The 14,319-nt window shown below is 43.5% G+C and overlaps 1 protein-coding gene across 1 annotated transcript in view; it reads left to right on the top strand.

Moving 5' to 3' along the window:
- Positions 1-12,399, top strand: part of LOC121575510 (neuroendocrine convertase 1-like) — a 37,482-nt gene extending 25,083 nt beyond the window's left edge. The window contains exons 11-14 of the mRNA XM_041888638.2: positions 6,866-7,023; positions 10,048-10,181; positions 10,369-10,530; positions 10,799-12,399. Coding sequence (XP_041744572.1) covers positions 6,866-7,023; positions 10,048-10,181; positions 10,369-10,530; positions 10,799-11,233 — 889 coding nt within the window. The 3' untranslated portion in view covers positions 11,234-12,399. The remainder of the gene's footprint in view (positions 1-6,865; positions 7,024-10,047; positions 10,182-10,368; positions 10,531-10,798) is intronic.
- Positions 12,400-14,319: the final 1,920 nt, after the last annotated feature.

The following is a 14,319-nucleotide window of genomic DNA, read 5'->3' as shown; positions in this document are numbered from 1 at the left end:
ATTTGTCTTAGTCCAAAAAACAACTGAAGAAAAGGAACAGAGTGGGCTAGTCGGCTCCGGGGGAAGGAGAGGCTGAGGCAGGCAGGCAGGCAGGCAGGAAGGCAGGCAGGCAGGTTGGGAGGTATGTCTGAACTGAAGACAAAACAAACGACAGGTTAAGGAGAGTAAAAAGCCAGGCTGAAGACAAAGACAATATAACTTTACTGGTGAGCCAAGTTACCGCTCTAGTAAGAACAACGATCTGGCGCCGGTGGAGAGCCATGCCCAGGAATTAGTAGTGCAGGTTGATGAGAGAATAGGATGCAGCTGCGTAGGCAGGAATCACTGGAAACAACCCGCAGCTGCACAGGAGAGGCAGATCCTGAGCACGCCCCCCGATCCACTCCAGACACACCCACATATTGGGGACAAACACACATACAGATACAACAGACAAAGAGGGGACAAAACAAGGAGGAAGCGAAACAGCTGCCCACATAACAGTTTCATTCTACAACATATGTACTATAAAATCATCCATATATTCCCCCTTTGGGACTTTCTAAGTCCCAACCAATAAAACAAAAGTTAACATAAAATGAGTGTAAGCATGTGCATATACTTATTCTTAGCCTTGCCATTTGTGATTTCATTTTATAAGAATATATATTCAGACCAATGTATCTTCCTTATTGTCTGACCCATCACGATGAGGACGAGGTGCCCAGTCAGGTACTGGGTACAAATCCGGAAGGTTTCCTTCTAAGCTAACCTCCAATTGTTGCTGTTGAGCTTTGTAACCATGACAGGCCCATCCACCCCCAGGGACAACACCATACAGACATTCAGGATTCCCAAATGGGCAGTCCATTGGTCCTCCTTTAATATTGCAGGGCTTTCCATATTAATTAACGTACTGTCCTGGAGCTCCCTGAACAGGGTGTATTTCTTTGGGTGAATTATTAACAATTGTCTGTGCAGTCATTTGCTTTACTGTGGTTTGGACCAAAAGTGATTTCAACAAAAGGCAGTACACAACAAAAGACCATTCCCAATACTACAAGTGCTATGCCTATCATGATTGCCATTTTTGTAAACATTGCTCCCCACTTTCCTAAAGTTAAGTCCATCCAATCCCAAGTGTGAGCGTCATGCCCGGCATTGTCCTTATCTTCTTTTCGTAGTCCTTTGAGCTTATTCATTGCTTCAGTGAATGAACCATTCAGAGCAGTATTATTGGGAATGAAGGTACAACATTCATCCCCAAACATAACACAAACTCCACCTTTTTCTGCCAACAGCCAGTTTAAAGCCTGCCTATTCTGCCTGTCATTCTACTTGTAGCCTGTACTTGCTCTCCCAGAGCTGTTAACGCACAGTCTGTGTAATTAATAAACCTTTGTTGATTATAGTAAATATAATTGATCCATTCTAGGTTTTTGTTAGGCGATATCCAGACAAATATTGATTCAAAACCTGATTTAATTTCATCTCTTGCCTTATATTCATTTGGAATTCCTCTAGGCTGACCTATTGAATCCAAATATACTTTGGGGTCATGTTCATATGCTCTTTGTCTGATTTTTCTGATATAACTACTTCCTGAAGCATTTGTACTCTAGCACATATTCCCATCCATCCTTTAGGCAAAGTGGCTCTAATTCTTTGTTCTCCACACACCCAAAAGAAATCTGCCACTGCCACCGATTGCTCATCATAAGGAGAGATCAGTGGCAGTGATAGTGTTTGCTTCTCGCATTCCCCAGGGTCACCAGGCCCTCCATTAGTAACTATCACTCCAGTGCTTGACCCTGCCGCCTGATAGATTGCTCTTTGAGTGTCTGCATTCCAAGACATATCGTTATTTAGGTGCCATGTGGTCTCACATTTTCCCATAAATTCTCCCAAATCATGTTCCCCATTTGTTTAGTTATAGCATTCATACTTCTGCTCATAATCTATTCGATATTTCTCTGGTGTTTCCATTTTTCTTGGTTCTATTCTGACATCTAATTTTTTACACCACTCCCCCTATCCTGACTGATTATAGTATTTGTGGTGGTCAGGACTTCCTAAGAAGGATAAGCATTCTGCAGGGCAATAGGGTCTCTCTGATCTTTTGAGATGACAGAAGTTTCGTTTCAAAGTCAACACAGTCCCTGTGGCTATGTGGACTTATTATTACCATCAGTTCCTTTAATGGGGAGGGGGAGTATACTAGACAATCCGTTTTCTTATTAATTACTTTAGCTGAATACTGTGCCCATCTGTACCAATCATTTTGTAATGCTCCCTCCCATAGTCTCCTTAGTTTTGTTGGTGCTTTCATTATTTCCGGTATTACTGCTGGGGCTGAGCTAGATCGTTTATTTTCCTGGTTTCCCCAATTAGTTAAAGATTCCCATACATTTTGAAAGAAACCAGTTGATTCTGTTGTTTCTAATTCTATCTTTATTGGTTTAGTTGTTACAATAATTGACGGTCCTTGGGTGATTGCCATGGTTGCATTGTCTGTCCCTATTTTTCTTTCCTGTCTAGGCTGACGTGTGGAATTAGGAGTAATATCAATCGTTGTTATATTGTTCCCTTCTGACCATTTAGTGCTGACTATTTCCAAAACATATTTTGCATCATTCTCTTGTGTCAACTCCTCTAAGGTAATTTCCCAAGTAGTGTTTCCCTTGTCAATTTCTATTTTACAGCCATATTCATCCCAGATTGCTTCTCCCATTGTTTGATGATTAGCCCACCCACAAATTGATCGTTCTGGCAGAGGTTTGATCCTCCGTATTGAAAAGGATCTTTGAGTTTCTGTAGCTGTCATTTCTTGGCCTGGAATATAAATACTAGTTCGAGCTGTTTCCAATGGTACCTGCTTTTTTTATTCTATTTGTTATTCTAGCTTCAGGGGCCAATTCCTTAAGTACTGGTGAGATCATAAGATGTTTGGCTTGTTTTATATCCATTATTTTTACATATCTATTTCCTACAAGTTTTCCATTTTTATTTATTTTTGGCTTAACTTCCACACAATGATTTTTTGGGCATTTTATTTTAAACTTCTATCTGACATCTACCTAGTTTAGGTCAGCCTGTGTACAATATTTGGTCTCTGTTCACAACAGATACTCTTCCTGGCTCAGTAAGGCTATCTCTAGAATACTGTATAGTTGTGGGCAGACTCACTACCATCTTTCCTAGGTTAACTGCTATTAGTGTCAGAGCAATTCCACAGCTCTTCAGTTGTTGGGGATCATAATAGGGCAGAGAAGTCAATTGTGGGAAAGTCACCTTCCTCAATGGCAGGGGAGTCACTTTCTTCAATGGCGGGGAAGTCACTCTCCATTGCCTGGGGGATCGCTTGTGCTTGGGGCATCTGCCATAGCAGGTATCCTATCAGCAGTATTCCCCACCTCATCAGGCCCCATCTCCTGACTCTCTGGATTATCAGGAGGGAGTGCCTGCTGGCCTTCGATGTTGGTGCTAAGGCTCGTGCTTGCTTCTTCTTCTTCTTGGACTCCGCCTGGTGCCTCGACATCCTCAGCTCCCTCATGGCTCGCCGGTGGCAGGCCGGTTCCCTTCGAGACCCTGGTGCAGTGATTCAGATGGAACCACGTTGTACTTCCTTCCACCTGTATCGCCGTGGGCGTTGCTCGGATCACCATGTATGGTCCTTCTCTCCTGGGCTCGTTCCACTTTCTACGAAACACTCAGATGTAAAACTTGGTCTCCTGGAATCACCGGTCCTGGCTCCTCTGGTCCGGGTTCCGGTTCTCGCCTTTTTTCCTTCACTTTACAGTGAGGGAAAAAAGTATTAGCATGCATCTTTTGCCATTCACCTTTTTTATCATATCTACATAGTCCATGACTAGGTGTCAAAATGGTCCCTCTGGGACAGGTATGTGACCTATGGGCGTAGTTATTCCTTTTCGTACATTGTTTTGTGCACACACCTGACATTTTGTTAGTGCTTCATCTACCATTGCCTGTAGGTATGGTGACCAGTATCCCTGTTTTTAAATTTTCCTTTTCACTTCCCCCCTTGCGCAATGGTCAAAACCATGTGCAGCAGTTATCAGTAGATTGAGCAACATAGTGGGTGCTACTATGGTTCCTTCATGAGACCTCCATAATCCTGTCGCATCTTTGGTGGCCCCTCTTTGGTGCCACATTGTTTGTTCATAAGGTCCTGCCCTTTCCTGCATCCTAATTATGTTATCTGGTTGCGGTATAGACTCAATAATGACCATTGGTGCCGTTAACACTGGGATGGTGCATTTAGATGCCTTCTTGGCAGCTTCATCAATCGTATTGTTTCCTTTGATTATAAGTCAATTTCCTTTCTTATGCGCCTGACACTTTATTATTGGCTATTTTGTGGGGTACATTTTTTGCCGTCATTAATTTTTCAATCTGCTCGTGGTGTTGTATGGGTGTACCATCACTTTTCCTAAACCCTCGTTGTTTCCAGACATAAAAACTATGAAATAACACATATGGAATCATGTAGTAAACAAAAAGGCGTAAAACAAATCAAAATATATTTTATATTTGAGATTCTTCAAATAGCCACCCTTTGCCTTGATGACAGCTTTACACATTCTTGGCATTCTCTCAACCAGCTTCATGAGGTACTCACCTAAAATGCAGTTCAATTAACAGGTGTGCCTTCTTAAAAGTTAATTTGTGGAATTTCTTTCCTTCTTAATGCGTTTGAGCCAATCAGTTGTGTTGTGACAAGGTAGGGGGGGTATACAGAAGATAGCCCTATTTGGTAAAAGACCAAGTCCATATTATGGCAAGAACAGCTCAAATAAGCAAAGACAACGACAGTCCATCATTACTTTAAGACATGAAGGTCAGTCAATACGGAACATTTCAAGAACTTTGAAAGTTTCTTCAAGTGCAGTCTCAAAAAACATCAAGCACTATGACGAAACTGGCACTCATGAGGACCACCACAGGAATGGAAGACCCAGAGTTACCTCTGCTGCAGAGGATAAGTTCATTAGAGTTACCAGCCTCAGAAATTGCAGCCCAAATAAATGCTTCACAGAGTTCAAGTCACAGACAAATCTCAACATCAACTGTTCAGAGGGGACTGTGTGAATCAGGCCTTCATGGTCGAATTGCTGCAAAGAAACCACTACTAAAGGACACCAATACGAAGAAGAGACTTGCTTGGGCCAAGAAACACGAGCAATGGACATTAGACGGGTGGAAATTTGTGCTTTGGTCTGGAGTCCAAATTGGAGATTTTTGGTTCCAACCCCTGTGTCTTTGTGAGACGCGGTGTGGGTGAACGGATGATCTCCACATGTGTACTTCCCACCGTAAAGCATGGAGGAGGAGGTGTTACGGTGTGGGAGTGCTTTGCTGGTGACACTGTCTGTGATTTATTTAGAATTCAAGGCACACTTAACCATCATGGCTACCACAGCATTCTGCAGCGATACGCCATCCCATCTGGTTTGGGCTTAGTGGGACTATCATTTGTTTTTCAACAGGACCCAACACACCTCCAGGCTGTGTAAGGGCTATTTTACCAAGAAGGAGCGTGATGGTGTGCTGCATCAGATGACCTGGCCTCCACAATCCCCCGACCTCAACCCAATTGATATCGTTTGGGATGAGTCGGACGGCAGAGTGAAGGAAAAGAAGCCAACAAGTGCTCAGCATATGTGGGAACTCCTTCAAGACTGTTGGAAAAGCTGGTTGAGAGAATGCCAAGAGGTTTGTGGTAGCCATGCTGGTTAAGTGTGCCTTGAATTCTAAATAAATCACAGACAGTGTCACCAGCAAAGCACTCCCACACCGTAACACCTCCTCCTCCATGCTTTACAGTGGGAAGTACACATGTGGAGATCATCCGTTCACCCACACCGCGTCTCACAAAGACACGGCGGTTGGAACCAAAAATCTCCAATTTGGACTCCAGACCAAAGGACACATTTCCACCGGTCTAATGTCCATTGCTCGTGTTTCTTGGCCCAAGCAAGTCTCTTCTTCATATTGGTGTCCTTTAGTAGTGGTTTCTTTGCAGCAATTCGACCATGAAGGCCTGATTCACACAGTCCCCTCTGAACAGTTGATGTTGAGATTTGTCTGTGACTTGAACTCTGTGAAGCATTTATTTGGGCTGCAATTTCTGAGGCTGGTAACTCTAATGAACTTATCCTCTGCAGCAGAGGTAACTCTGGGTCTTCATTTCCTGTGGTGGTCCTCATGAGAGCCAGTTTCGTCATAGTGCTTGATGTTTTTTGAGACTGCACTTGAAGAAACTTTAAAAGTTCTTGAAATGTTCCGTATTGACTGACCTTCATGTCTTAAAGTAATGATGGACTGTCGTTGTCTTTGCTTATTTGAGCTGTTCTTGCCATAATATGGACTTGGTCTTTTACCAAATAGGGCTATCTTCTGTATACCCCCCCTACCTTGTCACAACACAACTGATTGGCTCAAACACATTAAGAAGGAAAGAAATTCCACAAATTAACTTTTAAGAAGGCACACCTGTTAATTGAACTGCATTCCAGGTGAGTACCTCATGAAGGTGGTTGAGAGAATGCCAAGAGTGTGCAAAGCTGTCATCAAGGCAAAGGGTGGCTATTTGAAGAATCTCAAATATAAAATATATTATGATTTGTTTAACACTTTTTTTAGTTACTACATGATTCCATATGTGTTATTTCATAGTTTTGATGTCTTCACTATTATTCTACAATGTAGAAAATAGTCAAAATAAAGAAAAACCCTTGAATGAGTAGGTGTGTCCAAACTTTTGAATGGTACTGTATGTTAAATTGAAGTTGTTTGGTTTGGTATGTTGTGCTGTGCTGTGCTGCAACCACAGTACTGATTTATCTGTGCTGTGTCTTTCTGCCAGAGCATTGAAAGCAGCAGGGGAGATCACCATTGAGATCCCCACCAAGGCCTGCGCCGGCCAGGACAACGCTGTCCTCTCACTGGAGCACGTGCAAGTGGAGGCCAGCATCGAGTACACCAGGAGAGGAGACCTACACATCACACTCACTTCCCCATCAGGTTCGTTAGACACGCACACAATATCTCTATCTATCTATCTATCTATCTATCTATATATATAGATATATATACTACCATTCAAAAGTTTGGGGTCACTTAGAAATGTCCTTGTTTTTGAAAGAAAAGCAATTTTTTTGTCCGGTAAAATAACATTGTCACGATCGTCAAAAGGAGTAGACCAAGGCGCAGCATGATATGCGTACATCTTCTTTAATAGTGTACTTTTCCAACACGATACAATAACAAAACAACAAACGATACGTGAAGTCCTCGGTTAACAAAACACAAACCTACACGGAACAAGATCCCACGAATAACAAGTGCACACAAGGCTGCCTAAATATGGTTCCCAATCAGAGACAACAAGCAACAGCTGATTCTCGTTGCCTCTGATTGAGAACCACCCCGGCCAACACAGAAACACATAACCTAGAACATACCATAGAAACACGAAACATAGACTCTACACAACGAAACTAACACCCTGGCTCAACATACAAGAGTCCCCAGAGCCAGGGCGTGACAAACATCAAATTGAACAGACATACAGTGTAGACGTTGTTAATGTTGTAAATGGCCATTGTAGCTGGAAACGGCTGATTTTAATGGAATATCTACATAGGCGTACAGAGGCCCATTATCAGCAACCATCAGTCCTGTGTTCCAATGGCACGTTGTGTTTGCTAATCCAAGTTTATCATTTTAAAAGGCTAATTGATCATTAGAAAACCCTTTTGCAATTATGTTAGCACAGCTGAAAACTGGCCTTTTTGAGACTAGTTGAGTATCTGGAGCATCAGCAATTGTGGGTTCGATTACAGGCTCAAAATGGCCAGAAACAAATAACTTTCTTCTGAAACTCGTCAGTCTGTTCTTGTTCTGAGAAATGAAGGCTATTCCATGCGAGAAAATGCCAAGAAACTGAAGATCTCGCACAACGCTGTGTACTACTCCCTTCACAGAATAGCGCAAACTGGCTCTAACAGGAATTGAAAGAGGAGTGGGAGGCCCCGGTGCACAACTGAGCAAGAGGCCAAATACATTAGAGTGTCTAGTTTGAGAAACAGGCACCTCACAGGTCCTCAACTGCAGCTTCATTAAATAGTACCTGCAAAACACCGGTCTCAACGTCAACAGTGAAGAGGCGACTCCGGGATGCTCACCTTCTAGGCAGAGTTGCAAAGAAAAAGCCATATCTCAGACTGGCCAACAAAAATAAAAGATTAAGATGGGCAGTCTGAGATATGGCTTTTTCTTTGCAACTTTAATCAGCACAACAGTTTTCAGCTGTTTTAACATAATTGCAAAAGGGTTTTGTAATGATCAAATAGCCTTTCAAATGATAAACTTGGATTAGCAAACACAGCGTGCCATTGGAACACAGGACTGATGGTTGCTGATAATGGGTCTCTGTACGCCTATGTAGATATTCCATAAAAAATCAGCCGTTTCCAGCTAAAATAGCCATTTACAACATTAACAATGTCTACACTGTATTTCTGATCAATTGTATGTTATTTTAATGGACAAAAAAATTGCTTTTCTTTCGAAAACAATGACATTTCTAAGTGACCCCAAACTTTTGAACGTTAGTATATATACAGTGCATTCAGAAAGTATTCAGACCCCTTGACTTTTTCCACATTTTGTTACGTTACAGCCTTATTCTAAAATGGATTCAATAAATACAATTCCTCATCAATCTACACACAATACCCCATAATGCCAAAGTGAAAACAGGTTTTTAGAAATGTTTGCAAATGTGTAAAAAAAATAAACAGAAATACCTTATTTACATAAGTATTCAGACCCTTCGCTATGAGACTCGAAATTGAGCTCAAGTGCATCCTGTTTCCATTGATCATCCTTGAGATGTTTCGACAACTTGATTGGAGTCCACCTGTGGTAAATTCAATTGATTGGACATGATTTGGAAAGGCACACACCTGTCTATATAAGGTCCCACAATTGACAGACCAAAAGCCAAGCTATGAGGTCGAAGAAATTGTTCGTAGAGCTCCAAGCACTCTGACAGAGCTCCAGTGTTTCTCTGTGGAGATGGGAGAACCTTCCAGAAGGACAACCATCTCTGCAGCACTCCACATATCAGGCCTTTATGGTACAGTGGCCAGACGGAAGCCACTCCACAGTAAAAGGCACATGACAGCCCGCTTAGAGTTTGCCAAAAGGCACCTAAAGGACTCTCGGACCATGAGAAACAAGATTCTCTGGTCTGATGAAACCAAGATTGAACTCTTTGGCCTGAATACCAAGCGTCACATCTGGAGGAAACCTGGCACCATCCCTACAGTGAAGCATGGTAGTGACAGCATCATGCTGTGTGGATGTTTTTCAGCGGCAGGTACTGGGAGACTAGTCAGGATCGAGGGAAAGATGAACGGAGCAAAGTACAGAGAGATCCTTGATGAAAACCTGCTCCAGAGCGCTCAGGACCTCAAACTGGGGCGAAGGTTCACCTTCCAACAGGACAATGACCCTAAGCACAAAGTGGCCCAGCCAGATCCCGGACTTGAACCCAATCAAACATCTCTGGAGAGACCTGAAAATAGCTGTGCAGCGACGCTCCCCATCCAACCTGACAGAGCTTGAGAGGATCTGCAGAGAAGAATGGGAGAAACTCCCCAAGTACAGGTGTGCCAAGCTTGTAGCGTCATACCCAAGAAGACTCGAGGCTGTAATCGCTGCCAAAGGTGCTTCAACAAAGTACTGAGTGAAGGGTCTGAATACTTATGTAAATGTGATATTTCGGTTTTTTATATTTAATACACTTCCAAACATTTCTAAAAACCAGTTTTTGCTTTGTCGTTATGGGGTATAGTGTGTAGATTGATGAGTGGAAAAACAGTTAAATCCAGTTTAGAATAAGGCTGTATTGTAACAAAATGTGGAAAAATTCAAGGGGTCTGAATACTTTCCGAATGCACTGTATATATATATATAGATAGATAAAACTGAAAACTGGAGTTAAACAACTCTATATTATACATTATTGTCTCCCATTAGGCACCAGCACAGTCCTGCTGGCGGAGAGAGAGAGGGACACGTCATCTAACGGCTTCAGGAACTGGGACTTCATGTCAGTTCACACATGGGGAGAGGACCCCACTGGCACCTGGACCCTTAAGATCACTGACACAGTGAGTCCCAGGGCTGGAGAACGCTTTGGCTGTTTCACAAGTTTAATATATTTTAAGGGATACTTCCAATCCAGTATTTTCCAACAAAGGCGATTTCGAACCACATAGAAAATTTATCTGGCCATTGTATCAACATGTTGTCTAAACAAGGTGATTTTTACACTCTTTTTCAATTTCCCTCTGTCAGTCGGGGCGAATGGAGAACGAAGGTCAGATCCTGAGCTGGAAGCTGATTCTCCATGGCACGTCAGAAAAGCCTGAGCTCATGAAGAAACCCAGAGTGTACGTCCCCTACAATGCTGTCCAGAATGACCGTAGAGGAGTGGAGCACATGGATGATATGATAGAGGTGAGCGCGATAATTAAAGGGGCAATTCACCTCTTTTTAACATCTCCAGAAGCATACCAGTTTCTACATACAGTATGTGAGACTTCCATGTAAGTATGTATTGTCTGTCGACTGTCGACAGATCTCAAATGCAATTCTGTGTGGCTTACTGACCTTATCCACTGAAAATGTGCAGAACTGAGGAGTTAAATCAACTCCTAGGTAGAACCCACCTCTAAACCATTTTCTGACTCTGTCTTTTCGTCCTTCTCCCTGTCCCATCATATAGGAGCTGCCCACCCAGGCTGAGGTTCACCCACCACAGAAGACCCAGCCCCCTCCTCCTGCCACCCCTGAGAGGAAGCAGACAAGACCCTCCTCCTTGCCCCTCTCCCCCTCCCTGGCCCTTCTGCGTCTCCTCCAGACGGCCTTCAACAGACATACCCCAGCCGCCCTGCCCCAGTCCCCAGCCAAGACCTCCTCTAGCTGGGGAGAGCAGCACCAGGGCAGGGCCCCCTCCCTTCCAGGGGGAGCAGGCCCTCACATCGCTCCACAGAAGCTGTACCAGGCCCTTGACAGGATCAACCAGTACCAGCGGGGCGGGCAGGACAACAGCCTCTATAGCGACTTCAGTGACGGCTTTTACAGTGCCAAGCCCTACAGGCACAGAGACGACCGGCTGCTGCAGGCGCTCTTCGACATGCTGTCTGACGACAGGCAGTGAGGGGGAGAAGGGGGGAGGATATGGGAGGAGAGGGGGTAAGGCAAGGGTGGAACTCCAGTCCTGCAGGGCTACAATGTGTGCAGGCTTTTGTTCTAGCCCAACGGATCTGGCCCTGAATCCTAACTCAACTCAAGTTAGGATTCATGGCCAATTGAACACACCCAATTTAACTATTCATGGTCTACATTGAAGACCTCCTTCGTTGACTACCGGTAGGTGAATTAGGAGTGTAAGTGCTGGGCTAGAGCCTGGGTCAAATTTGGCCACCCCTGGGGTAAGGGGTGAGAGAGAAAGGGTGAGGAGGCAGGGGCTGGGCATGGAAGGAGCAAGAGAGAGAAGGGGAGCCTGAAAGCCAGATAGAAACTCTTCCAGCCAATTGTGATGTTGTTTTTCAGAAACACTACTTTTCTTTCCTTGCAGCATTCTAGCCTGTCTTTCTGTCTTTTTGTCTTTCATTCTGCACAGTTGTAGGTCGGTTGCATCTCAATATCCACAAGTGGCTTCCTTTCCTCCTCCTCCTTCCTTTCTTTCTCCTCCCCCCTCCTCCTGATGTATTGAAGTCTAGCTAACCCATAGACCTACGCCATATTGCTTCAGTCTTTTCCGATCAATATACATAAAGGAAAGGAGACAAGGAAAGGGAACCCCTCTAGCGTATTTAAATGAATCTGGGATTGCATTCCACCCCTCCTCCAGCCACCTATCCACCTCAGAATGGGTCCCAATAGTCTTAAAGGGACAGTTCACATCAAAGTCAAAGTTCATCCGATGTTTTCAGCCCTCAAAAGTGGTCTGATGTTGGGATGAGTCCATGCCCCACGACATCTGTTTTGTAGATCCAGCTGTATCCCTCAACTCCAAATGAATTAAAAAACACAGCCACTGCGCTGCTAAATGCATATAGGGGAAATGCTGCTCTATTTACCACCTTTACCTGTCAGTGGTATTGAAAGTAAGGAGACAAGAGAAGGAGAAAGAGATGAGGAAAGGATGTTTTTAAGACTTTTGGGACCCAGCCCTATTCTCTCTTCACTGCACTACCTGCTTGAGCATGCTATGTACAGTACCTGTATTATGACTGACACTATAATCTATATATTATACAAAGACAATGAATGTAATGTTGTTTTTACACTGAAAAAAAATATAAGCGCAACATGCAACAATCTCAAAGATTTTATTGAGTTACAGTTCATAAGTAAATCAGTCAATTGAAATAAATAAATTAGGCCCGAATCTATGGATTTCACATGACTGGGAATACAGATATGCATCTGTTGGTCATAGTTACATAAAAAAAAGGTAGGGCCGTGGATCAGAAAACCAGTCAGTATCTGGTGACCACCATTCGCCTCATGCAGCGCGACACATCTCCTTTGCATAGAGTTGATCAGGCTGTTGATTGTGGCCTGTGGAATGTTGTCCCACTCCTCTTCAATGGCAGTGCGAAGTTGCTGGATATTGGCGGGAACTGGAACACGCTGTCATACACGTCGATCCAGAGCATCCCAAACATGCTCAATGGGTGACATGTCTGGTGAGTATGCAGGCCATGGAAGAACTGGGACATTTTCAGCTTCCAGGAATTGTGTACAGATCCTTGCGACATGGGGCTGTGCATTATCATGCTGAAACATGAGGTGATGGCGGCGGATGAATGGCACGACAATAGGCCTCAGCATCTCGTCATGGGATCTCTGTGCATTGAAATTGCCAATCGATAAAATGCAATTGTGTTCGTTGTCCGTAGCTTATGCCTGCCCACACCATAACCCCACCGCCACCATGGGGCACTCTGTTCACAACATTGACATCAGAAAACCGCTCTCCCATCTGCTCCGTACAGTTAAAAACGGGATTCATCCGTGAAGAGCACACTTCTCCAGCGTGCCAGTGGCCATCGAAGGTGAGCATTTGCCCACTGAAGTCGGTTATGACACCGAACTGCAGTCAGGTCAAGACCCTAGTGAGGATGACGAGCACGCAGATGAGCTTCCCTGAGACGATTTCTAACAATTTGTGCAGAAATTCTTCAGTTGTGCAAACCCACAGTTTCATCAGCTCTCCGCGTGGCTGGTCTCAGATGATCCCGCAGGTGAAGATGTGGAGTTCCTGGGCTGGCGTGGTTACACGTGGTCTGCGGTTGTGATGCCGGTTGGACGTACTGCCAAATTTGATAAAACGACGTTGGAGGCAGCTTATGGTAGAGAAATTAATATTCAATTCTCTGGCAACAGCTCTGGTGGACATTCCTGCAGTCAGCATGCCAATTGCATGCTCCCTCAAAACTTGAGACATCTGTGGCATTGTGTTGTGTGACAACTGCACATTTTAGAGGGGCCTTTTATTGTCCCCAGCACGAGGTGCACCTGTGTAATGATCATGCTGTTTAATAAGCTTCTTGATATGCCACACCTGTCAGGTGGATGGATTATCTTGGAAAATGAGAAATGCTCACTAACAGGAACGAAGAAAAAAAATGTGTGCGCAAAATTTGAGAGAAATAAGCTTTTTGTGTGTATGGAAAATGTCTGGGATTTTTATTTCAGCTCATGAAACATGGGACCAACACTTTACATGTTGTGTTTATATTTTTGTTCAGTTAAATATACTTGACCTCTAAAATATCCACCTCCCTAAACTCCAAATATGAAATCTCTATTTAATATTTATATTTTGATATATTTATTTTGGCATATATTTGTTTTCTGCAAGAGTAGACGTACTCACTGTGCTACTGTATCTTAGGCCCAAATCCTGATTTGGAGGATGTAATTTTGAGGTGTATGCACAATTTCAAGTTAGGATTCCGATCATACTTTAAGATGCATAAAAAATGCAGCCCCCCTACTGTTTTTCAAAATGAAAACAGAGTTGTTGACAAATGGAAGATTCTTCTCAGGCTGTCAACAAAGTATTGGAGAGTTTGGGAACGGTAGTCTTTTATCCTGTTCTCTTGAGAAAAAATGTGTAGTAAAGTTCACTTCTTGGGGATAAAAAAAAAGAAAAAAAGAAAGAAAGAACCAGAAATGGGGACAATAACTGACCAAGAATCAATTGGTTGAGTCATTTTTATGGAGGTTATT

The sequence above is a fragment of the Coregonus clupeaformis genome, chromosome 10 (genome assembly GCF_020615455.1).
Source record: "Coregonus clupeaformis isolate EN_2021a chromosome 10, ASM2061545v1, whole genome shotgun sequence".
Classification (NCBI taxonomy): domain Eukaryota; kingdom Metazoa; phylum Chordata; class Actinopteri; order Salmoniformes; family Salmonidae; genus Coregonus; species Coregonus clupeaformis.
Note: the sequence above shows the minus strand (reverse complement) of the source record. Positions and strands in the feature narration are given on the sequence as shown.